Consider the following 27,049-nt stretch of genomic DNA (forward strand, 5'->3'; position numbering starts at 1 on the left):
TAATGAACAAAGTTTAATGTGGGGAAGTGTGAGGTCACACACCTCTCTAAGTGGGATTAGAAGGTTTTATCGATGTACATGAACAGAGACTGCAAATGAAAGAAGCTCTAGGTGTTCTCGTGCATGAATTACTAAAAGTAATCATGGAGGGTGCAACAGTTAATGAAGAAGGCAAATAGCATTTTCACCTTTATTGCACAAGGTTTGGAGTTTAATGCTAAGGGGGTTATATCAGAGTTGTACAGGGTATTGCTAAGATCACATCTAGAATACTGTGCACAGTTTAGGTTCCTTCACCTATAAAAAAGATAAGGGAGCACTGGAGCAACAGAGGCAAAATGCTGAGGAAACTCAGCAGGTCAGGCAGCATCTATGGAGATGAATAAACAGTCGACTTTCTGAGCTGAGACCCTTCTTCAGGACGGGAAAGGAAGAGGGAAGATGCCAGAATAAAAAGGTGGGCAGAGGGGAAGATGGCGAGCTGGAAGATGATAGATGACAGGAAAAGTGAAGGGCTGGAGAAAAAGGAACCTGATAGGAGAGGAGAGTGGACCATGGGAGAAAGGGAAGAAGGAGGAGCACCAGGGGGAGGTGAGGAGAAGAGGTAAGAGGCAGTGGAAATTGCCTGCTAACTCTTAGGATGAGGTACGTAATCGTCCTATTGACAAAGTCTAGACAGTAAGGAATTTGGAAGAATGAAAGGTAAACTTTGTCAAACAGAAAGATTCTAAAGGGCATAACAGTGTAGATGTCAAGATGTTTTCACAAGTCGGAGAGTCACAAAGAAGGAGGCATAGTTGCAAAATAAGCAGTTCATCATTTAAAACAGAGATGACAAGAAATGTCTTATCTCAGTGGGTAGTGAATCTTCAGAATTCTCTGCTGCCAGGGCGGTGGACAAATATTTGAAAGATCAAGGAATTGAGGGTTGTGGGGAATTGGCACAGTAGAGGAGTCCTGCATAGATCAGCAGTGATCATATTGAATAGCACTGATCAAGCTTGGGGGGGAGGCGTGGTGACGTGTTCGTGCTCCTATTTACATGCGTTCTTGTGTTCACACTATATTGTTAGAATTTAGTTGCATGGTTAGCATATTTGATTGTAAGCAGGATGGCTCGGTAGAGCAGTGGTTTGTATAAACTTATCACAGCAGCAGCCCAACTTCAATTCTGCCACTGACTGTAAGGTTGTACGTCCTCCCCACGACTGCACAGCTTTCTTCTGCATGCTTTGGCTTCCTCCAAAGGTGTACCGGTTAGTAGAGACTAAACACAAGAGTGTCTGCAGATGCTGGAAATCCACAGCTACAAGCACAAAATGCAGGAGCAAGTTAGCAGGTTTGGCAGCAGCTGCAAAGAGAAATGAACAATTGCCATTTCAGGCCGAGGCCCTTCGTCATGACTGGAAACGAAGCTCTGGCTTCTTCTCCCTTCCTTTCCACTCGTGATAATCAGGGCTTAATAGGTTAATTGGTCACATGGGTGTAACTGGGTGGTGCAGGTTTGTTGGGCCAGAAGGGCCTGTTAACATGCTGCATCTCTAAAATAAAAGGAATAAAATAAATACTATAATGCTCAAGACCCTCTTCATCTAACCTCATTGTCTAACTTCCTGGCTCTATTCGCAGTTCTCTCAACATAATTAACATTGTCTTCCCTTCCTCGTCCTGTGCTGTCTGCTTCATTTGCATCTTTGGTCCTCTTCCTCATCTCATTCCCTTGGTGTGGTAAGTTTAAATACCATACAATGTGGGTCCTATTACTTCAACATTTTTTTTGAAGATCTCAGTTCAAAAGGATAGTTAAAAATCACTTCAACCTATATCTAATGTTCTCGCACCTATCATTAAGGATCTGGAGGTTCGATTGATCACACAACTTTTCTGGAAACTTTCTGAAGTTACAAATGGAAAATGGAGCATCAAGAGGGAAAGGTAGCCCTTTCCTCCTTTATATGATCGTATCACTAAATTTCACCATATTAAAGCGACTTTTAAAGAGGGACATTGGGGACATTGTCCCATTTGCCAGTTTCATGGCTCATGTGAAACCTTTCAGAAACAGTGGATGCTGTACAGGGTTGCTTGCCTTATTGACTGCGATTTGATGTTGAATCACTAGGTATTGATTTTGGGGTTAGGGCCAGTGTTGTTGGGCAGTGGGGTGTTGGTACTGGCTAGTATGAACATAGCCACTACTTGCTAGTGACACAATTCTGTTGGTGCTTGTTTTGCTCAACTGCTAATTTGAAAGACATTTAGCCACAGTTCAAGTAGATTTTAGTCTAGTTTTTATATAGTAACAAAGCTGCCTTCTGATTAACTTCAACTAAGAGCCCTTCTGAGACCATCAAAATCTTTCAGCCATCAGTCCTGACCTACAGGCAGTTTGGATATTTTTATTGCTACTATTTGTCTTTGACCTTTATTCAAATGTCAGTTAAATAAAGTTGTGTGCAAAGCTACATAGGCTGGGCACGATAGTCTAATCAATACAGCATTAAGACATGACCAACAAACAGTAATAAATTAATTAGTTACTATTAGCAAACAACTTTCAGCTATTTTTACAATAGATTGTGTTGAACACACAACTGTTAATAGTGTAATCTAACAACTCCCAATAATTAAGTTTGTAATTTATTCCACGTTACTTTGGTTTCATATTGACCTATTATGCATGACATTTCTTTTATCTGTAAAAATTAACACTACCTGGGATCTTATTCTGGGATGAAGACATTTACTCAAAAGGAGGGAATTCTGAGGCATGAAGCAAGCAGTGAAATATATGTCCGAGAAGGGGAAAAATCTCAGGGTGACAAACAAAAGATGCTCAGAGGCACAAATGGCTGTAACTCCTCTTCTCCAACTGAAAGCTGTTGAAATTATATGAAATCTATAATCTGTAATTTATTGAGAGATGTAGTATTGATCACAGAAGAACAAACTGCTAATTAACATGAAGATCTAACTGAAACAAGCAACAAATAAAGCATTATCACCAAATCCAACAGACAAAGATTTTGGTGACCAACTGAGAGCACAAGAATAAAGGAGTTATTGATCACATTGAATTTATGGTGTAACAAAGCATATTTAACATAAGCAGACAAGCAAACACTGTTCTCAGTTTGGAATCAGTAAATTTAGCCAGAATTCATGTACTTCCTATTAGCTCATTTTCTGCTGCACAAATATGGCAAAACTATTTCTGTTCATTATCATTCTATCCTGAAAATGACAACAGCTTTAATTTTTCATAGCATATATTACACGTAAGTGCTATGCTGAAAACAGCGTTTAGGTATTGTCCTGATCAAGGAGTCCTGATGAAATTTCTCAGCCCTATAAGTCGACTCTTTACTCTTTTTCATAGATGCTGCCTGACCTGCTGAGTTCCTCCAGCACTTTATGTGGATTACTTTGGTACTGTGCTGATTCTAGCTTTCACTGATGCGATCAAGTAAGCCACAGAAGAGACGAGATTCCAAAGATTTACAAACTAGTATTATTGTGGAAAGCTCTAAAAACACCATCAACATGAGCACTAAATTGTACGTCCTGAGTTGATATACTCCACTCTAAGAAACAAATTACTGTATTACTATTCTATTCTTCTCAAACTCTACTTACAACTCTTGCCTTTTTAATGCTCATTTCAGGTATTTAAAATTGTACTTTAAACTTTAAACAATTGCACAGATTCTACTTTAAACAACTGAGCATGTTCCAATCTTTTTTGCAGTTTGTATAATAGAATCAGACAGCACTTCAGTACAGAAGCAGGCCATTTGGCCCACCTAGTCCATACTGAACAGTTATTCTGCCTATTCCCATTGACCTACACCTGGACTATAGCCCTCCATATCGCTCCCGTCCAAGTACATATCCAAATTTTTCTTAAATGTTGAAATCAAACCTGTATCACCACTCCTGCCAGCAGCTTGTTCCACACTCACCCTCCGAGTGACGAAGTTATGTTTAACAATTTATTCACGTTTCTTGTCCTGCCGGCTTAATGCTGGACTCCTGTTGAGATGACATCTGAGAGCCATAGTTCTAGGAATAGAGAAGCTCCCACCACAGATATTGACAGATCCTTTCTTCCCGGCTGCAATGAGCTCACCATAGAACCAAGCTGTGGTCACTTTACAAAGAGAAGGATATGTTTGGAATTCTGTTTACTTATCGACTCATTAAGGCGAGAGATGTCAGGGCTGAAAGATTAAATTCTGTTAAGTTTAAGGGATGGCACCAAAGCACTGGCAGATGAACAGCAGGAAGAAGTTGCTCCTTCCATCCTGCTCCAATGAAGTGATTTAAGAACAATACAAGAATGTGCCACCTGCACTGCAGTACTGTACTAGTTTAATATTGACAACACATGCCTAACTGAAGCAGTGCTCAGTAATGTATTAGGCACATCTACTCAGAATGGAATTGAAACCACAAACCCTATTTCCTTCGGTTCTTTATGACCACAGTTTGAATTGGATTGAACTGTAGAGCTCGTGATGAGGCCTCTTGGCCCAAATCCCAAAAATCCAACCTGTTGCTGATTTGCAGTTACCACCTCTAAAATTAATTATTATGCATATTGACTTGAGGAGAAATGTGACTCCTTTCCACGCGTACATCATCAATAACTCTACAGTTAGCACTGTTTCAACATTCAGGTTTGCTGGGCATCATTCTTTTGCAGGACCTCGTGTCGGAGAACCATAACTCCTTCATTGACAAAAAGGCTCAACAGAGGATGTACTTCTTGTGGTAAATACATGTGTTAGAGCAGCTAATACATCCAAATGTATATGGAAAATAAAGTTGATCCTTGATCCTTAATCATTGTGGTAAAAACATATTAGGAAATGCACATGAATTCCTGTCCATTGTAAGAAGAGCAAATTTATGTCTTACTAAGTGTTTATAAACTCTGCATAATCAGCGTGAGGCTACTTGAGTAAAACAAACCTGGAGGTTAAAATATTGCAGTTTTCATGCAAAATTTGAAGGTGTACAAACTGAAAAAATGATGATCCAGATAGTTAAAACCCTTCACTGCTGTTAGACAACAGAATTTAATGCAGTCAACAGAAACCAGCTCGTTGGAAACAAGAAAAACATTTCTCAAAAACTGATTAAGAATCATGGATTTCTAAACAATAAACAATGGAATTTGAATTGTTCAGATTCTGAATCACCTAATTACACGGAAGCAGAATGAACTCCACATGTACCGCAATAGTAAGAACCAAAAAAAACAGCTGTTTCATTTACACCAATTTATGTTGTGCTTCCTTGCCTTTGTTTAAAAGAAAACTCTGGCATCATTAATATGTATACTGAAGTCAGAAACCGCATCATTTACTATTTTCTTTCTTGATTATTCAAATGCAGTCCCTGCTTTTTTCATTACCCTCATTCCAGCTGTTTTACTCCAGTTGCAATGGAACTCCTGCTGTTCAGTGACACCTAGTGTCAGAACCTGGTATAATTAATCAGTATAAATTCCAGAGTTTTGAGAGTTCTTTCAGATATTCACCAGTCTGAAGAACTACCTATCTAAAACAAAATTGAGCACTTATTACATGAGATTAACTGCACAACTATATGCCAAGCTGAATTTTTCCACACTTTTTCAACACTACTTATTAAAATATGCATGCACTCCCTTCAATCCAGGCACTGAAATTGATTCAGGGCGGTTCAGTAAGATGCTATTGAAGTGCAAAAGTGACCATGGGACTGAGGGGCAACTGGAAGGGGCTGAACAAATTAAGCAGCATGGGGAAAAAGCAGCAGAGTTTAAGGGAGTGAAGCAACAACGGTGGAGTAAAGCATAAACACGAGGAAATCTGCAGATGCTGGAAATCTGAGCAACACACACAAAATGCTGGAGGAACTCAGCAGGTCAGGCAAAATCTACGGAAAGGAATAAAAAGTTGACATTTCTTCAGGACAGAGTAGCAAGATGGCCAAAACTCCCTTCAAGCAAAATTAACTTGGTAATTTAGCAGGTATTAGATCCCATAGGTCATTAAATAGGCAAGCCAGTTGGAAGCATAGTCTCTGCCGGGCAGAAACCTTCTGTTGAGAGTCAATACCTGTTCATCTGCCACAATGAACTTTTTCAAACCCAATTTGACATCCGAAAGAACATCATCACATCTCTTGGCTTGCGTTCTTATTTGCTGTCATATTGCTTGTGACAGGGTGCAGTCAAAGTTCAACATTTCAGATTTGCTTGCCGACCTATACAATCGCTGATGAAATAGTTTTATACAAATCACAGAAAAGGGGAGAAATAGTCAAAGTACAGAATCACGAGAAAACCAAGTGTCCATGATGACTAGACACCTGTCTGTCTGATTATCTACTGTGAAGTCTCATCTCAAAATTACCACTACAGACATGTGACTGTCTAAACTCAGCTTTGAAATACTTACACACAATGTGTGGACTCTTTACTTTCTCAGCTTATTTTTCTTGCCGCGTGTAATGCTAGAGAATGAACTTAACTTTTCACTTCTGCAGGACTGAACATGGATATTTACAAATTTTTACGATTTGGTGCATCTGTTTCTATCAATCACGAAGCAGTTTAAAATACCACTCACCATTAGACTTCCATGCATGAAGTTGAGTTTGAATAATAAAAGTGGAGAAAGATATAGCTTTTCAATAAGTACAGTGAGCTGTAGGTGGCAATGACTAACCAAATTCCACGAGCATCATTATCGTTAGTTTGGTTTAGATTAGTGATGTACGTTTATCAGAAAGCAACACTGAGCAAACATCTGCTGCGATGCTCTTCAAAGTACAATCAGGTATGAAAATTGGCAGCAAATGAGTAGGAAGAACTTCTTTGAAAGGGCTTTTTAAGGAGTATTGATATCTGTTACTGTAAGCTAGGCTAATTGATCTAATGTATGAAGTTTTTTGGCTACAAAAAACAAAGTTAAGTTTGCTTACATTACTGACACAAGAGCCTCTGGGTAACTTTCATTCCTTGAGTGAGGATTTACTGATTATCCTAAACCACCAAGGAACCACTATACAAGCCAATTGTCTGTTAGAATCCTTCAAAAATCATTCTACGCCTTTCCTATCATAAATTCGTTTGATGAATTGAAACCCAAATTTGTTGTACATTACCTCCACTATCAATATTTTCCTCCAACAAGAATTCCGGGTATCACATTGTGCAGTATCTCTCTCCGGTTCTCTCAACAAAAATCCAAAATTAAATAAATCCAATCTACTGGGAATGTCACAGATATCATTTGTGCAAATCCAAACAAATGGGCAATTAAGTTTTTCTACGTGATAAAGAGTAAACCATCAATCAAATTTATTACAAACTCATTTCTAGTTAAATCAGCAGTATTAAGCATCACCTCAAGTTACTGCAAGTTCCAAGACAGAGGGAGGAAAAAACTTGTTCTTTGTAAGTCACAAACTATCCTCTGCCAATTATATTTCTGTGACTTCTGTGATCCACACAGTTAACCAAAATTCTATCCAACTCCCATGAAAGACATTCACGTTACTGGAATTTACTAATCCACTTAAAGCATTTAAATCCATGTTTCAACAAAAAAAAGACAATTGCCTTACAGTATGTGCAAGATTAATACCAATAAATCTTCAGAGTCTTATGCAACTTCATCTTGGAAGTTGCAAATTTGTTCTGACAGTGCTAGGGGTGGGCTAGAATTATTGCTAGATCATCTGATCCCCAACAATAATAAATCATTTAATATTTATTGTGTGTTGAAGTCAGTAAAACAATCTCATTTTAGTATCTGAATTACATCAAAACGTTTATGCTTCTACTTTGCATTAGAAATGCTTGACGTAATATATAATGAAGGCATACACTCAGTGGCCACCTTATTAGGTAGAGGAGTGAAATACAGTGTGGTCTTCTGCTGCTGTAGCCCGTCTACCTCAAGGTTCGACGTGTTGTAGATTCAGAGATGCTCTTTTGAACACCATTGTTGTAACGTGTGGTTATTTGAGTTACTGTCGCCTTCCAGTCAGTTTGAACCAGTCTAGCCAGTCTCCTCTGACCCCTCTCATTAGCAAAACTCACAGGACTTCCACTCACTGGATGTTATTTTTGTTTATCGTACCATTCTCAGTAAACTCTAGAGTCTGTTGTACATGAAAATCCCAGGAGATCAGCGGCTTCTGAGATACTCAAACCACCCCGTCTGTCACCAACGATCATTCCAAAGTCAAAATCACTTACATCTCTTCCCCATTTTGGTATCTGGTCTGAACAACAACTGAACCTCTTGACCATATCTGCATCCTGTTATGCACTGAGTTGCTGCCATGTGATTGGATGATTAGAAATTTTCATTAATGAGCAGGTGTACTGGGGTACCTAATAAAGTCGCCACTGAGTGCTTATTCTAATATTGTGCTTCCTTCAATTCCAAGATTAACACAAAGAAGATATCTTACCGTAAAATGTTCAGGTGATTTATAATTTTCATCCAAGTATACTCGTGCTCTGTTATATTCTTTCATTTCATCACTCGATAGCAGTTCTCTACAATAAGAGAAGGAAAATGTTTTCCATGGGATTTTTAGGATAGGTCTGTTTTTTGCTACTGTAACTCCAAAATGTCTTGTCTTTTAATTCTTGAACATATTCAGTAATTCATCATCCATCTCTCTCCAAAGCAAAATTCCAAAGAAGAACAGAAATTCCTTCTCCTACACACCTTAAAAGGGCAACTCTTAATCCAGAATTTGCTCCCTGATTTTAAACTTACCGAAGAGAATACCACCTTTATTCCTAATTATGCTATTTTAAAATAGTGTCCTGTCACATTTGGGCCTTGGTGAAAGGTTTACTTGAATCAGATTGTTACTGTAGAGTTTTATAAACCATCCTTCTGTAGGCATGTTTGGTTCGGTACAAAACACTGAACGTTTTGATCATTTTAATTGAATACCCAATTAAAGGTGGAAAACTGTTGTAGAGCAAAAGCTCTGACGTGATTAAATCAAATGCCTTCATAAATGTAGCTTGATATGTGTAGTCTTTACATGTTGATTGAATTGTGAAAGATTTGATCAAAGGTAGCTGATCAACAATGTGAAGGTACGCTATTCTCAACCACATTGGGGTTGGTTTCATTTTGTAAGCTGCTGCCTGGACAGCCCAACTATCTCCATGAGTGGAAAGGCTCCCATTTATACTGAAGTGTATTCCAAAAACATCAAAGCAAGCAAAAGATGCTTGTGTCAACTATAATTTTAAAATTCTGTTTAACAATCCTTTTCCTATGGCAGCGTAGTGGTTAGCCTGACATTAATGCAGCTCAGGACATTCCAAAGTTCAGAGTTCAACTCTGGAGCCTCTGTACTTCCTCCCTGTAGCATGCATGGGTTTCCCTCGGCAACTCCAATTTCCTCCCACAGTCCAAAGACCGGGTAGTTTAATTGCTCATTGTAAACTGTCTGCTGATTAGGTTCAACTCCCAACAAAGTATAATTCCTGTATAAAGTATAAATAGAGAGATAGATAGATAAATACGTTAAAGGCTAATTAAGGACAATGATAAGGTGTCCTCCCCCAAGCTAGTCTATATGTGTGGGCTGAGCACCTGAACTGGTTGGCAAATTCAACTGATGACAAGGGATCAAATTCCAGATGGAATCAAATTATTGAAAATGATAGCGAACAATTAATAGACATTTTGAGTATGACACTCATCATTTGTTACTGATAAGAAGCTCAGTGTTCAATACAGAATTAAAAGAGTTTCTGCTCTGGACTTCCAATTCTAAATTTCTGAAAATGAAGATGATAGATGTGGCGATAGGAAGGTGAGCTCTAAAGGAGACATAAAAGCTCCGCTTTCTTGGACACAAACACACACCTAAGCTCAAACCAGCAGGGGGAGATACTTCCAGTAATATCTGGAACAAACTTTGCAAATGTATGTCTGTGCCAGCAGAGGGAGCCCTGCTCTTGGTTAGGATGTAATCTGCAATATTTTCAGGTTAGAATTTAGAATACTTCTTCCTTAACTGCTATAATACAATGTACATTTTTAAAATGTGTTATTTTAACAGTGAACCTGCCATGGGTTAAAAAAGGACATTAGTTAATAATTTTTCATAAATTAAATGAATTTGCAAAATAGAGACAAATCAATTTTAATATTAGTGAGTTTGAAGTCAATCACTTTAATTCAAAATAAACAGAACTTTCTAAATGGTTAAGAAGTTAGAAACAATGGGGGATCTAAAGAGAAATAAGATCCAAAAGGTCTTTTAGAATGTCAAATGATGAAGGGCATCGTCAAGCTGAAAATTAGCTCTCGTTCTCTGCCCACAGATGCAGACTGAACTGCCAATTTTCCAGCATTTAGATTTTCAGAATCTGCTGTGTTTTGATTTCCAATCATTCTCATTGCTGACAAATGTATTTAGAGGGACAGGAGCACATGGTAAGAAGCCCTGGACACCACTCCTCGTCACTCTGCTGTGGGAGTGGGAGAGAATGTGCCATTGATTTATCTGAATTATATCTAGGCCCCATCGATTGATTTGGGAACAGACTGAAAAATACAGATTTCCTGGAATTTGGAAAGGTAAAGAATGATTTGATCGATACCTAACACACTCAATGATTCAGGAACAGCTTCTTTCCCTCTGCCATCCAATTTCTAAATGGACACTGAACCCAAGAACTCTACCTCACTACTTTATTCTATGTATTTATGTTTTTGTACTACTTATTTTAACTATATATATATATATATATATATATATATAAATTAAATGATTATGTAATTCAGTTTTTTTCTATATATATATATTGCATTGTACTGCTACCACAAATTTAACAAATTTCACAACATATGCTGGTGATATTAAACCTGACTCTGATTCTGACAATCAAGAAACTAAGGGAAATGAGGAAATTATGTTTGCTTACTGTGGGATCTAGAAGATGTTTGAGAACTAGAAGGTATAATCCAGAGGGAAGTTTGGGGAGAACACAAAGGGAGTTTGAGGCTGTCTACAAGAAGGGTCAGAGCCGTCTCTATTTCCTGAAGAGACTGAGGTCCTTTAACATCTGCTGGACGATGCTGAGGATGTTCTACGAGTCTGTGGTGGCCAGTGCTATCATGTTTGCTGTTGTGTGCTGGGGCAGCAGGCTGAGGGTAGCAGACACCAACAAAAATAACAAACTCATTCGTAAGGTCAGTGATGTTGTGGGGGTAGAACTGGACTCTCTGACGGTGGTGTCTGAAAAGAGGATGCTGTCCAAGTTGCATACCATCTTGGACAATGACTCCCATCCACTCCATAATATACTGGTTAGGCACAGGAGTACGTTCAGCCAGAGACTCATTCCACCGAGATGCAACACTTGAGCGTCATAGGAAGTCATTCCTGCCTGTGGCCATCAAATTTTACAACTCCTCCCTCAGAGTGTCAGACACCCTGAGCCAATAGGCTGGTCCTGGACTTATTTCCACTTGGCATGATTAACTTATTATTTTTTAATTATTTATGGTTTTATATTGCTATATTTCTATTCTATTCTTGGTTGGTGCGGCTGTAACGAAACGCAATTTCCCCCGGGATCAATAAAGTATGTCTGTCTGTCTGTATACAACAAAGTTGGTGGAAAGATTGAACACTCTGCTAAAAAATCAATTGGAATGGTATCAACTGTAAATTCCAATCATGGGGATTAGAAACGTGGAAGTTATTACTTGAAATCAATGCCTGGAATATAGCTCCCTCCAAAAGAACCAATGAGAACACATTTCAGCCAACCCAGTCATCCCTGAAATTAAATCAAGACCAACACTATAAAATATTGTTGAGTTAGAACTGTCAATCAATAAAGATAGGAAATGTTATACTATTATACTTAAAATGTGGTATCTTTCTTCATGGACAAATAATTTGTTAATTTAATTTTTTTATTATTGACCTTAATATGAACCATCAGATCATTGCCCAGTTTAGTTTCTCACTTGTGTTTAAATAACTCAAAGCAAAACACAAAATCCTGGAAGAACTCCACCAGTCAGGCAGCATCAATGGAGGGGATTAAACAGCTAAAATTTCAGGACATGACTGTTCATTAGGACTGAAACGTCAACTGTTTATTCACCTCCATGGATGCTGCTTAACGTGTCGAGTTCCTCTAGAGTTTTGTTTGTGCTGCTCTGGATTTTCAGCATCTGCAGAATCTCCTTTGTTGGAAATAACTCAAGGCTGTTGTTCTTAATTCATTCTTTTAAGATTCATGCCTCATGGAAACTAGATATTACAAATGTATATGAAGCTTAAAGAAGTACTGTGGTACAATGCTGTTAGATCTGTTTGCAATTACCTTCAGATTCTGTTAAGAATTAAGGTTCGCTCACCAGTCATAACAATGTTGTTTTCCACCTTACCTTATAGAGTGTACAAAATGATCAAGTCAAGTCAAGTCACTTTTATTGTCATTTCAACCATAACTGCTCGTACAGTACATAGTAAAAATGAGACAATGTTTTTCAGGACCATGGTGTTACATGACACAGTACAAAAAAACTAGACTGAACTACGTAAAAAAACAACACAAAGAAAGCTACACTAGACTATAGACCTACACAGGACTGTATAAAGTGCACAAAAACAGTGCAGGCATTACTGATGAATGGAAATATGAAACAAGTCAATGAAGATTGGCTAACAACAGTTGCAATCTAACATAGCAACTCAGTAATCTAATGAGTCTTAAATTCCCATGTTTTCACCTTGTTAGTAATAAAGGCCCAAGTATTCATTCCGCTGAGAGTTAGGTAAACACAATACTTACTTCACAAACTTATCAACATGGGACATTGAGGCTTCATAATTCTTCCCTCCAACTTCTTGGCAATGCAATGCAATAAAATGAGGCTTGTGTGTGTGCACGGTCTGTAAAGAAAAAGAAAAATATATTGTCACCACTGCAGCTAAAAGAGTTCAATGAAATACCAAAGCAATACACACAAAATGTGTGAACTCGGCAAGTCAGGCAGCACCTATGGAATTGAATAAATAGTTGACGTTTCAGGCCAAGACTCTTCTTCAAGTCTGGCTAAAAAATAAAGCTTTTGATACGGGGGGTAATGTTAAGATAGAAGCAAATTAAAATTAATTTGCTGGGTTTTGCAGAAGTATAAGGCATTTATATATATATATAGAGAGAGAGAGAGAGAGAGAGAGAGAGAGAGAGAGAGAGAGAGAGAGAGAGAGAGAGAGAGAGAGAGAGAGAGAGAGAGAGAGAGAGAGAGAGAGAGAGAGAGAGAGAGAGAGAGAGAGAGAGAGAGAGAGAGAGAGAGAGAGAGAGAGAGAGAGAGAGAGAGAGAGAGAGAGAGAGAGAGAGTGTGTGTGTGTGTGTGTGTGTGTGTGTGTACATACATATATATCACTAGGGTGCCCAAGACTTTTGCATGGTACTGTAATAACTTTATGTATTGCACTGTACTGCTGCCACAAAAAAAACAAATTTCATGATATATGTGAATGATGGTAAACCTGATTCTGATTTTGGTCTCTATTGTGGACAGAGAGTGGGAAGGGAACAGAGAGAGGGGAATCGTGGTTGGGAAAGGGGGAAGAGAGAGTGGAGGGAGCAGGAAGCACCAAAGAGACATTCTGTAATGATCAATAAATCAATTGTTTGGAATCAAATTACCTTGCCTGGTGTCTCAGGGTTGGGTGTGTCTGCACCCACACACCCCCCCCCCACCCCAAATCTGGAACTCCTTCTCTAACACCAATCTCACACCCTTCCCTTGGAGCTACCCGTTCAACACTCCCAGATTCTGCTCTTGCCAGATTTACAAACTCGCTCTCTGCTCCACATTGACAAATACAGTACAGTGCAAAAGTCTCAGGCACCCTAGCTGTACATATGTGTCCAGGACTTTTGCACAGTACTGTATGTATGTCCTTGGATTTATCAATTGCGCTGGAAAGAAGATACAAGGCCTTCATTGCCAATCAACCTACGTCACTGCTGAAAATGGGAGTGGTTTTCTAAGGTGCAGCACTTTATTCCAGCTGGGTTCTCGAGCCAGTTTTTCTATCAGTCTCTGAACTGGAGGTGTTGCGCCCCAGAGTTATATTGCCTAGGAGCGACCTGGTTGGTCTACACACAGTTGCCACAGAGGGCTAGCTGCTTCACTGTTTGTGCAGCTCTCTGATTCAGTTGGCTCTGAGAAGTGGTTGGAGTGGTGGTTTACTAACAGCACACCTCTCAATGTATGTACCCTTCAGTACCAGTAGGAATGAGGTTATCTCATTGTTCACAGCAGAAGCTGAAAAGCACTTTGATAATTACTCATCACAGACTAATTCAAATCAACATGCTGGGACATATTGAAAAACTATTTTTGTTTCCTGCCTTCTTTTAGAAAGAGTAATTACAGTTTAAAAGGGAGCTGTTCTCTCAATACTGATAATTAAGTGAAAAGTCAGAAAGTAGGATAGAAGCAAATGGAACACTGAGAACCCAATTAACTTGACATTAATGCATTTCTTGGAGGTGAAACAACAACTGCCTGAAATAAAGTCATTGTAGATGCTGGGAGTCTGAAACAGGGAATGCTGGAGGTACTCGGAGAATGACACTAAAGAGAGAAACAGAACTGATGGACCTGGAACTTTAATTCAATTTCTGACTCCACAGATACTGCTTGACCTGTTGAGTATTTACAACATTTTCTGTTTTCATTTCAAACTTCTTTTAAAAGGTCTATTATCCTTAGAGTCATGGAAAAGTACAGCACAGAAACAGGCCCTTTGGCCCATCTAGCACATACCGATGCATTTAAACAGCCTACTCCCATCGACCTTCACTTGGACCATAACCCACCATACCCCCACCACCAAACTTCTCTTAAATGTTGAGATTGAGCTTGCATGCACTACTTGTGCTGCAGCTCATTCCACACTCTCACGACCCTCTGAGTTTCCTCTCATGTTCTCCTTAAACTTCTCACCTTGAACCCACGACCTCTAGTTGTAGCCCCACCCAACCTCAGTGAAAACAGATTCCACTTCATGTATCTTTAAGTACGGTCCTGTTTGTATTATTTGCTATGCTCTTTGGTTCTGCATATTATTTAATTTATAAGTAAGCCTAAACCAAGCAGCTTCGACCTGCATACAAATGACTGGGGAGCTGCCATTTGTCTCCTTTACATGGGATGTGAGCATATCCCGCAAATTCCCCCTTTGTTGATTCCCAAGGTGATGGGTAAATCTGTTAAAAGATACACATGTTGTCCTATACACATTTTGAATGTGATTACAAGGAACATAGGTATTTCTGGAAGTTTCCATCTACTTCTGAACACAAGTGTTGTAGGAAACAAACTTATTGTAGAAGAATCACCTCTGGCAGTATGAACCAGCATGTCAGATTTCTACGTTGGTAATAAGCCCTGAATAAGTCACCAGTGGCTAGATCTAAAAAAATACTGTGTATCTAAGGCATCAATGTTCTGCGATTATTCATTACAGCCTTTCCGAAGTGCCTCACTATTTTCCACTTTCCATCATCACTCAATCACAGACCACAACCATCACCATTTTCTCTTCTTGTACTCTAACTCTTTCTGTTTCTGCCCCTGCACCTTCTTGAAAAATGTACTTCAGTGACAAAGACAGAATTTCCTTTCAGTTTAAACATCTTGGAAAACATTGGTGTGGGGCTGAACTATCTGTGGAAGAGTTTAAAATATACTGTATTACTCAGGACAATTATACTCTGACTAGGCAGTAGGAGATCTAATTTTAGTTATTGAATCTTTCTCAATATGATAGACTAGAATGATATATACAGTACTGTGCAAAAGTCTTAGGCACACATATATAGCTAGGGTCCCAAAACTTTTGCAAAGTATTGTATTGTCAATGTGGAGCAAAGAGCGAGTGTGTAAATCTGGCAGGAGCAAAAGATGTTAGGGCTGTCGAGGGTGGAGCATCACAGGAGTGTGTGGGACAGGTAGCAGAGAAGGAGGGCCAGGGGCAAGAGGTGGCATGGGTGCAAACACACCCAACCCTGACACAACAGACAAGGTCACTTGATTCCAAACAATTGGTTTATTGATCATTACAGAAGATCTCTCTGGTGCTTCCCATTCCCTCCCCTCTCCCTTCCCCCTTTCCCAACCATTATTCCCCGCTCCCTGCACTCTTCCCACTCTCAGTCCGCAATAGAGGCCCATATCAGAATCAGGTTTATCATCACTCATATATGTCATGAAATTTGTTATTTTTGTAGTAGCAGTACAGTGTAATACATAAAATTACTACAGTACTATGCAAAAGTCTTAGGTACCCTACTATATATATGCTAAGACTTTAGTGCAGTACTGTAGATCCAAAGGTGCCATTCATTTTACTGCTACATTGTAAGATTTGTTTCCCCCTTTGTGGCCGAACACACACAAAATACTATAGAAAGGAATAAAGAGTCAATGTTTCGGTTTGAGACCCTGTTTAGGGCTGAGATCCTTCATCAGCCCAAAATGCCGACTGCACTCTTTTTCATAAATTAATCATGTACTACGTTCTAGAGGGGTGAAGGGGTGACAGACCAAAGAGAGTGGGCATGATAGGATGGAGACCAAGAAAGACACAAATGATGATAGCGCCAACTGGGTGGTGGTGAAGATACAACTAACAAACCTTCACCACTTCCCTCAGTAGGTATCAGTACCACAATTTTATTCAGTCTCTCTTTTCCAGATGGAATTGCTCATTTAGACCAATGTGCACTGTGCCATCAGCCATCTCCAAATGGCAGCTGTCTATCTATTTATCTATATAGAAATGTATATACAAGTTGCAGCCTGGTGTGAATTTTGATCTTTGTTGACCCTGACCCTCAACAGTGGATCTGCCCAGAGTTGCATGCACAGTACCCTGCTCTACTCCCAGTATACCCATGACAATGGGTGGGGACCATCATCAGAGATCCCCACCACCCAGGTTGTGCTGTCTTCTTGATGCTGCCATCAGGTAGAAGATATAAGACTCTCAGGACTCGAACCACCAAGTTCAAGAACCATTACTACCCCTCAACCATCAGGCTCTTGAATAAAAGGGGATAACTAAACTCACTTGCCCCATCATTGAAATGTTCCCACAACCGATATCTTACTTCAAGGAGTCTTTATCTCACTACTTCACGTTCCTGATATTTATTGCAATTTATTTATTGCAGTTTGGTGTCTTCTACACTCTGGTCGATCCCTCATTGATCCTGTTTTACTTACAATTCTGAAGATTTGCTGAGTATGTCCACAAGAAAATGAATCTCAGGGATGTATATGCTGACTTTATGTACTTTGATGATAACATTTATTTGAATTTTGACATTGCGGCCAAAGAAGGTACCCACTCAAGCTTCTTGTTCATCAATAGCACCACTGTTGTAAGCTAAGTCAATGACAACGATTAGATGAAGTACAGGAAAGAGATTGTGAACTTTTTGTCATAGTGTCAGAACAACATCAGCAAAATGAAAGAGCTTGTTGTTGCTCAAAGGAGGTGCAGGGGGAACGCAACCCTAACCACAGCAATAGAGCTACTACAGAATTGGTCTAAAGCTCCAAGTTCCTAAGCATCCATATCCCCAGCATCCTCCCCAATCCCTCCATGCTGCTGTGGTGACTGTGAAAGCACTTCATCCTACGTACTTTCTTAGAAGCATTCAAGAAGCTTTGGCTTGTCCACGAGGATTCTCCTGAACTTCTCCAGATGCACTAATAATGTTGTCAAGGGTGCCCTTCATTCCCCTTCCTCTCTTCTACTTCTGAGGAGAAGATATTGGAGCATGAAAGCCCAGGTAACCAGACTCAAAAATGGCTATGAAACTTCGGAACCAATCAACTCTTTCATATCTCCTCCCTGGTGAGGCTGTCATGCTCTTCGATCCTTAGTTCTACATCTTCAAGTAATGTACTTTCAGCATTTTCTTTAGCATGACTGCAGCTTGAACTACTATGCATCATTCTGTTGTTTGCGCTGGTTGCTTTATTAGTTGTTATATTTTCTTTTACTGTGAACTTCACATGCACAAAGAATTTCATTGCACCCTGGCGTATATGACAATAAGCCTAATCTGAATCTTTTGACCAAATTTAAGAAATCAACTTTCACTTTAGGGATTTCTCATATACACAAAATGGAAGAAGATTGAGCTAAATAAACATAGCATCATTCAGTAAATCCTATGGGAAAAGCCTATACAATAATATTCATTTTGATACCATGAACATTTTGGTTCCTTAAAGTTGTTACAGCTGGGGGTGGTAATGGGTACAAGCTCCCACTACCTATTAAATGCTCCCAATAGCTTGTGTCCTCAAATAGCCTCTCACAACTACGTCCAGCTCTTGGCCTTCATATGTGATTTAGCTACTAAGCTTGGGGGAACCATTTCTACTGACAAGAGAAGGAGCAAAGGCAGGTTACTTGCACCTTAAAACCAGTCGCTTCAGGCAGATGGGGCTCGTCAGCCATGGTTGGCAAATCATCTCGAAGAAGGAAAGTCCTGTCTCAAACCTCCGCTGCCTTGCGGCTATACCCACTCTTGGGGAAGGCTCCTGGAGTAAACCCTGAGAGAAAAATCCGGAGCTGGAGTCCCTAAGACAGACCTACATTGACTTCAATGCTGACTGGCATCTCCTGAGTCGTTGCTGGTACCAGACGGTATCGGTCTCTGCCGTTCATTTGGGTTCATCATATGCATGCCTGCTACATGGGCAAAGCTTGCTCTCCATATCGTACTGCCCAGGTTTGCATATCTGGACAGCTAGCATGCAATATGCATGGTCAACTCCAACCAACGGAAGCCCTCACCTCACCATACAACATTAATACAAGTTATTAAAATTGCCATCAATATTCCAGGAAAGGGCACCAAGACTACAAATTAAACTTCAGCTGAGGGAGGGCGATGTAAATTATGGAATGTGTGATGTGATTTTATTCAGAAAGATTCACAGCAAAATGATAGTAGATTAAGTTAGTGATTTTCCATGTGTAATATCAAACCCACGAGTAGTTGTTTCATATGCTTCTAAGATATAAACACAATTATGGAAAATTATTTAAAACGGTTTTAAGAAGACAGGGATGAAACTCCCAACTTGAATAACAGAGTCTTAGCCCTCTACCTCTTCCCTCCAGAAAGCAAGTCGCACATCAAAATCTTTCCTGCTGCTGAAATGTAAATGAATTTGGCTAATCCTGGGTGGCATTGTGGTAGGCACAACACTTTACAGTACAAGCAACCTGGGTTCAATTCCTGCCGCTGCCTGTAAGGAACTTGTAATTTCTCCCCGTGACTGTGTTTCCCCTGGGTGCTCCAGTTTCCTTCCACAATCCAAAGATGTACTGGTTGGTAGGTTAATTGGTCGTTGTAAACTGTCCTGAGATTAGGCTAGGGTTAAATTGGGAGATTGCAGGGTGGTGTGGTTCGAAGGGCTGGAAAGGCCTACGCCATGCTGTATCTCAATTAAATAAATAAATAATCCCACAAAATATATCCGTCAACTAGAAATCCCATTGAAAGTACAAAACAAGATATATAAATATCGGTGAGAGATGCACACTATGAAATTCCTTCTGGATACACTTCAACCTGATGGTATGAATATCGATTTCTCCTTCGGTTGAATAAAATTTAACCACCCCACCCCCAATTCCCCATTCTGACCTTTTACTTCTCACCTGCTTATTGCTTCCCCTGGGCCCCCTCCTCCTTCCCTTTCTCTTACTTCCCTCTCCTATCAGATTCTTTCTTCTCCAGCCCTTGACCTTGTCCACCCACCTGACCTCTCCTATCACCTTCCAGCTAGCCTCTTTCCCCTCCCCCTTCCTTCTCAGGCCTGAAATGTGGCCTGTTTACTCTTTTTCATAAATGCTGCTGAGTTCCTCCAGCATTCTGTGTATCAGACTATGAAATAGTTTATTAAAGAGGAACTGTAATAGAAAGTTAACTGGCATCTGGTGAAGTCATTTATTTATAATGATAATGACTTTAACGATTTTTTGATAATTCTGCTATTCTATCATTCACTCAGTGGTCACATTATTAGGAACAGGCCATTTAATTATCTATACATTTTTGTATTTTCATGGTCTTCTGCTGCTGTAGCCCAACTACTTCAAGGTTGGACATGTTGTGCGCACAGAGATGCCCTTCTGCACACCATGGATGTAACATATGGTTATTTGGGTTACTGTTGCCTTCCTGTCAGCTTAAACCAGCCTGGTCATTCTCCTCTGACCTCTCTGATTAATGATGCATTTTCACCCATAAAATTGCCGCTCACCGCATGCTTTTATTATTTTCTCTGTCAACTTTAGGCACGGTTGTGCTTGAAGATCCCAGGAGGTCAGCAATTCCTTAGATACCCAAACCACCCCATGTGGCACAACGTTCATTCCGAGGTCAAAGTCACTTAGATCACATTTCTTCCCCAGTCTGATGTTTGGTCTGAACAGCTGAACCACTTGACCATATATGCATGTTTTTTATGCACTGAGTTGCTGCCACATGATTGGCTGATTAGATATTTGCATTACAAACAGGTGTACACACATACCTAATAAAGTGGCCACTGAATGCATATTGCATTTAAAATTATATAGCTCAATCTTGAAAACTACATTTCCAATCTGTGTCACTCCTCCTGCTTACAACATCGGCTGCTCTGCGTCCAATCTGTGCCCAGCAGGCAGTTGCTAATACTAAAAATATTCCACTCCCAGCACGTTAGCTCAGTTTAAGACAAAGTAAACAATTTGTTATGGAAAGGGAACAAGAAATGCGAGTTTGAGTTTGATAAGCCAAAACATCAAACCAGCACGTTATCAAAGAAATTGATGAGAATTTATGTATAGTGCATCTATGATTAGACTTAATTTGTGGGGTGAGAGAGGTTCATCAGAAGCAACATCTAACTTTATCATTGCTCATCTTGCACTGTGTGGGAGGGACTGAAAGGGGACTTTAAACATTTTACTTGTTGTGGAAAGCATCTGTGATCACATGACTACAAATGCAATCATAACTTTTTTATTTAAAAAAGTACAACTTTAATTATTTAAAAACACAAACAAGGAAATCTGCAGATGCTGGAAATTCAAGCAACACACACAAAATGCTGGTGGAATGTCAATAGCATCTATAGGAAGAAGCACTGTCGATGTTTCGGGTCGAGACCTTTCGTCAGGACTAACGGAAAAAAGAGATAGTAAGAGATTTGAAAGTGGGAGGGGGAGGGGGAGACCCGAAATGATAAGAGAAGACAGGAGGGGGAGGGATGAAGCTAAGAGCTGGGAAGTTGATTGGCAAAAGGGATACAAGGCTGGAGAAGGGGGAGTATCATAGGACGGAAGGCCTTGGAAGAAAGAAAGGGGGAGGGTAGCACCAGAGGAAGATGGAGAACAGGCAAGGAGTTATTGTGAGAGGGAAAGAGAGAGAGAAAACAAAAATTTAAAATAGGGATGGGGTAAGAAGGGGAAGAGGGGCATTAACGGAAGTTAGAGAAATCAATGTTCATGCCATCAGGTTTGGAGGCTACACAGACGGAATATAAAGTGTTGTTCCTCCAACCTGAGTGTGGCTTCATCATGACAGTAGAGGAGGCCCATAATTATTTGTTGCCCATATCCCATCCAGACCAAGTCTCATTCACCCATTATCCCTGTTCTTGCTGCTCAATGCTAGCTACTGAATACTGAAGATCTCTAAACTTAAATCCGCCATCTTGTTTTTAAGCCCTTCATGGACTTTCTTGCTAGCATTCCAAAACCCTGCATTCCGCCATTTCTGGACTCTTGAGTGTTTGCCTCTGGCAGAATGGAGTGGATGGGGAAAGTTCCTCCACCCCAGGCTGGTAGAAGACACCACCTATCTTGGAGCCATTGTCTGAAAATGTACCTCATTGCATCTTGACTTCTTCCCCTTCCTTTAGATTAATTTTTTTGATCAGGCTTTGTAATGGCTCCCCTCATAACTCTTCCCTAACCTCATTAGCTTTAGGCCTCCTGTCTCCTGTCCATGAATATAGCAGCTTTTGTATCCAAGAATTATATGTGTTTTTTGCTACATCATCACCCTCAAAATCGTACTGCATTCTTCAAGCCTGACAGCCAATCTAAAAAATACCTCTGTTAATGGAAACAACTATACCAGTTAAAAGTTTTGCATATTATACTTACAGCCTTATTTACTTGTCAAAGAAGGCACATGTGGCTTAAGGTAGAAACGCTTGAAAAACCACATGCATTCACAGATATTTAATAAAGATAACAAAGGAATAACATGATGGTTTTATTTAAAATTTGATGCCTTTTTTCCAGAAATGGACAAGAAAATAGACTTGACCACCTCAGCAATCTCTTTTTGTGTTGCAGAAATTGCCACATGGAATGTGGATGAAACTCCGTTAATTAAGTGGAGTGATTAACATTCACTGTAGACACATTTCTTTCACAATATTTTCCGAGGCGAGAGGCAACGATGAGAAGCCGAGAGCAACAGATGAGAGCTGGGAATTCCTACCAGCCAGCGCAAAGTTTCTAAGATGTGTGCAATTAAACTGCTGTTAAGAATTTTTTTTGTTTTTACAACAAAAAGTATGAGGGCATTCACTCAAGCTCAGTTAAGAGTCAGAAGCCAAGGAAGATGGGGATAATAATAAGACAGAGCTCTCAATCTACCACTGTATAATGGCAGACAGCACAAACTGCCTATGAATAAATATATTCTGGGGACCCTTCCCACAAATGCATGGCATTAATAGTGAATATTATTTTCTCATAACTTCTCACAAATTGTTTACTAATTGAGTTGTCGGCTTTGAATTTCACAAAGAATGCTGGCCAGTTCTAATACACACTGAATCTAGTTATTTACAATTGTTGAATTGAATGTTAATTCTGAGGGCTATAACATACAAAGTCAAATTTCAAAGTTCAAAATAAATTTATTATCAAAATAGGGAGACTGAAAATTTGGTTGAATGGTATCACAACAACAACCTCTCACTCAATGTTAGCAAGACCAAGGAACTGATTGTACACTTCAAGAGAGGGAAATTAGGGGTCCATGAGTCAGTCCTCATTGGAGAATAGGAGATAGAGAAGGTCAGCAACTTTTAAACTCCTGGGTGTTACTATTTCAGTGGATCTGTCCTGGACCCAGCATGTAAATGTAATTTGAAGAAAGCAAGGCAGTGCTTCTACTTCCTTAGAAGTATGTGGAGATCTGGTATGTCATCAAACAGATGTGTAGCGCAGAGTGTATTGATTAGCTGCATCACAGCCAGGTATGGAAACGCCAATGCCTTTGAATGGAAAATCCTACAAAAAGTAGTGGATTCGACCCTGTACATCACAGGAAGTGCCCTCACAACCACTGAGCACATCTACATGAAACGCTGTCTTAGGAAAGAGGCATCCATCATCAGAGATTCTTACCCTCCCCCTCCAAGCCTTGCTCCTTTCTCACTGCTGCCATCAGGAAGAAGGTACAAGAGCCTCAGAACTCACACCACCAGGTTCAGGAACAGTCACTATCCCTCAGTCACCAAGCTCTTGAACAAAAGGAATAACTACACTCACTTGCCCGTCCATTGAGATGTTCCCACAGCCAATGATCTCATTTTAAGGACACTTTATCTTCTTCTCAGTACTTATTACTATTTATTTATATTTGCATTTATGCAGCTTATTATCTCCCGGTTGATCTTTCATTTACCCTGCTATAGTTACAATCTATTCTATAGATTTGCTAAGTATACCTGCAGAAAAGTGAATCTCAGGGTTGTACATGGTGACATATATGTACTCTAATTAATAAAATATACCTTGAACCTTGTTACCGCATACTATCTTTAGAGTCATTTTCCTGTAGACATTTACAGGGAAAAAATGAATCTCAATAGCATTTTATGAAAAACTATACATCAAGATCCAATGTACAAAAAAAGACAAACTGTGCAAATAAATATAATATGGAGAACACGAGCTGTAAAGAGTCCTTGAAAGTGAGTCTGTACACCACAGAATCCATTCAGAGTGGTGAATGAACTTACCACTCATTCTAAGGATCAGAGAGTGATCCTTAAACTTACACCAACAGAAAGGCCAATGTGGGAGAGGGATAGAAAATTAAAGTGACAGGCAACTGGAAGCTCAGGGTCACCTTCAATACACAGAAGATGAGGTTGTAAGCACCATTTGTAATGCAGAAAATTGGAAGAAATTCAAGTGAATCCCTGGTTCACCTGGAAGGAATGTCTGGATCTTTTGACAGAGAATGGAAGAGGTAAAGCAGTCAGTGTAACATTTGCACCACTTGCAGAGAAGGGTACTATTTAAAAGGGGAGTAGATGTCACTGCCGATGCCAAAATAGACATTTTCGCATTTTCCCACACTACACTGCAATTCCTAGATCTTTCCTTTTGCTTCTTACAATGCTACTAAAGTTCACCAAAGAAGCACTGATGTGAAATTATGGGAAACTGCAACTTACTTAGATCAGACTTGTGATAAACAGGAAATGTTATTTGTGTGTACCTGGGTGTACTATGATTTTTTTTTAAATTCAATGTTGCTAGTAAATTCTTTACTAAGATTTTTAACCATTTTGGCATTTTCCATTATCTCCTCAAATTTAAAACCAACAAGTTATATCTGGAACCAAATAAAAAGCTAAAAATCATAAATGCTGGAACTGTTAATTAAAAACGGAAAATGATGGAAATACCCAGCAGGTCAAACAGCATCTGCAGAGAAATAGCTGATATTTCAGATTGGTGACCTTTCACCAGAAAGACAGAGATTATAGTTTGATGAAATCAGACATCTATCTAAATCGATAAACAATTTGATTTCATGGTCTTCTGACTCTCCGAACATTATTAGCAACAGGATTGAAATCTGGGAGTACTGTACTTAGTATTTTCTTTCAGAGTGTCCCTCCAAAAATCAAGTTGTTAATTTAACCCTCAGACTAAATGAACTAATTGTGAAAAGTGTGTATAATATTTCATGTATTGCAGACTACATCTTTGTATATGTAATGTCATCTATCAGACTAAAGGAAAGCTCTAAATAACTTGCTTTATAAACTAAATGTAATATTTTATTCTGAATATTAAACAGAAGTGAAATATGTTCCCTTTAATAGGCAGTGACTTCATGTTACTGTTGTCTGCACAGGTCATATTAGCAGGTTGGCTCAAATAAGCCTATTTGAATGTTAACAATTTATTATGGTTTGGGGAGTTTATACTGGCATTCTATGTCACCGACCAATCACAGAATAGCATTGCCTTGGAATTAGAGAGGATTTACGTACTCATTATTGTGATTAATGGTTTCAGACCACATGGTTGAGCAAAGATATTCTGATTCACTGGGGAAAATGCTCAAGCAGCCACATTATGTGCTTATTTCAAAAGGGGGGAAGAAGTAATTTGAATAATTGTCTCTCAGAGCTGTAAGCCACCAGACAGGTTTGCAAAAGGGAAGGTGCATAAAGTTGGAAACATGCAGTCCACCAGTCAATACATTCAGAGTCGTTCCAAACTGCTGAATGTCTTTCCAGGCCGTCCAAATCTGCAGGTGGTCATTGAAATGCTGCACTGGAGGACTAAGCAATCTCACGCCAAAGGAGGCAGTGCCCCTTGCGGTTCGTATGAGCCCAGCATAAGAAGGAATATTGCCTCAAAGCTTTACTTGGAAGTAAATATCATGCCAGGCGTAGAAGATAGTTATTTTTGAAATCTGTGGCTTACTGTATTTCCCACTGAGTGACCCCAGCCTATTTAAATTAAGCCCACTACTTTTTCATTGCTTGTGTGGCTGTCTTGCATTGATTAGTATGACTCAGAAATCACATTAAGGTGATAGTTTTCAGATGCCCTGCGATCAGACACAATATCAGAATCTTTCAAATTGATTGCTGTCCAGCTGTTTAATTTGCTGGTGAGCATTTACTCCCATTAAAGGGCCAAGTAATTTCAGGAGTTGCAATGTACCATCTGCCCAAAGGGGAGAACATTTACACTCATCATAAGATTACACTTACATGCAGTGGCTCTTTTCTCAGCATGTAAGGTTGGAATTTCAAAAGCTGATTGGTAAAATGCCCAAATTCTGCCAAGACACTGAACCACTTCCTTTCTGCAACGTAAATTTCCTATCTGCTGAGATTATAATGTGCAAGATAGAGAAAGGGGCTGTTTTTTTTTGCCCTTTCTGTGCTTGTTCTTCATTTTACAGCTGTCCCTGCTGGGCATCATTAGACAGGTACCTTTCCACTATGTAGTGTCCTGTACCAGGAAGCCTTTCCATAGGTGGTCTACCACATTCCACGTTTCTTGGACTAACAACCTAGCATGCAGCTTAGCAGTCCTTTAGTGGCCACAACTATAACTTCAACCACAAGAGAAATCAACCACAATCTAAAGGTGCAATTGTTTTTTTCATGTTAAATCTCTCTCTTCATTATGAGAAGGTCTCTCTCTCTCTCTCTCTCTCTCACACACACACACACACACACACACACACACACACACACACACACAGAGTAAATTAAAATAAAACTAGTTTTGAAAGCACAGATTTTTGCTGGATCCATTGAACATCTCAATATCATGAAAAAAAGACCTTCAGGAAGGAAGAAAACTATTGAGAACATTCCCAGCCTCCTTTGCAGTGACACTTAAAACCCTTCCGGCTCTCCAAGCCGGGCTGCACAGCAGTCCCCCATTTTAACCCTAGTCTAATCACGGGACATTTTACAATGACCAATTAACCAACCAAATTGTACGTCTTTGGACTGTGGGAGGAAACCGGAGCACCCAGAGGAAACCTACGTGGTCAAGCAGAGAACGTAAAAAGTCCTTATAGGCGGTGACAGGAATTGAACCCGGGTCACTGGTACTGTAAAGCATTATTATAATCACTGTGCTTCTGTGCCACCCAATT

The 27,049-nt window shown here is 39.6% G+C and overlaps 1 protein-coding gene across 2 annotated transcripts in view; it reads right to left on the reverse strand.

The window, feature by feature from the left end:
* The window catches only part of inpp5a (inositol polyphosphate-5-phosphatase A), a 483,620-nt gene that overhangs the window by 238,647 nt on the left and 217,924 nt on the right, over positions 1–27,049 (reverse strand). For both annotated transcript variants that reach the window (XM_073027526.1, XM_073027527.1), the window contains exons 3-4: positions 12,854–12,954; positions 8,476–8,563 (exon numbers count right to left, since the gene is read on the reverse strand). In XM_073027526.1, the coding sequence (XP_072883627.1) occupies positions 8,476–8,563; positions 12,854–12,954 (189 nt within the window). The remainder of the gene's footprint in view (positions 1–8,475; positions 8,564–12,853; positions 12,955–27,049) is intronic.

Source organism: Hemitrygon akajei, chromosome 23 (assembly GCF_048418815.1).
Source record: "Hemitrygon akajei chromosome 23, sHemAka1.3, whole genome shotgun sequence".
Taxonomy (NCBI): domain Eukaryota; kingdom Metazoa; phylum Chordata; class Chondrichthyes; order Myliobatiformes; family Dasyatidae; genus Hemitrygon; species Hemitrygon akajei.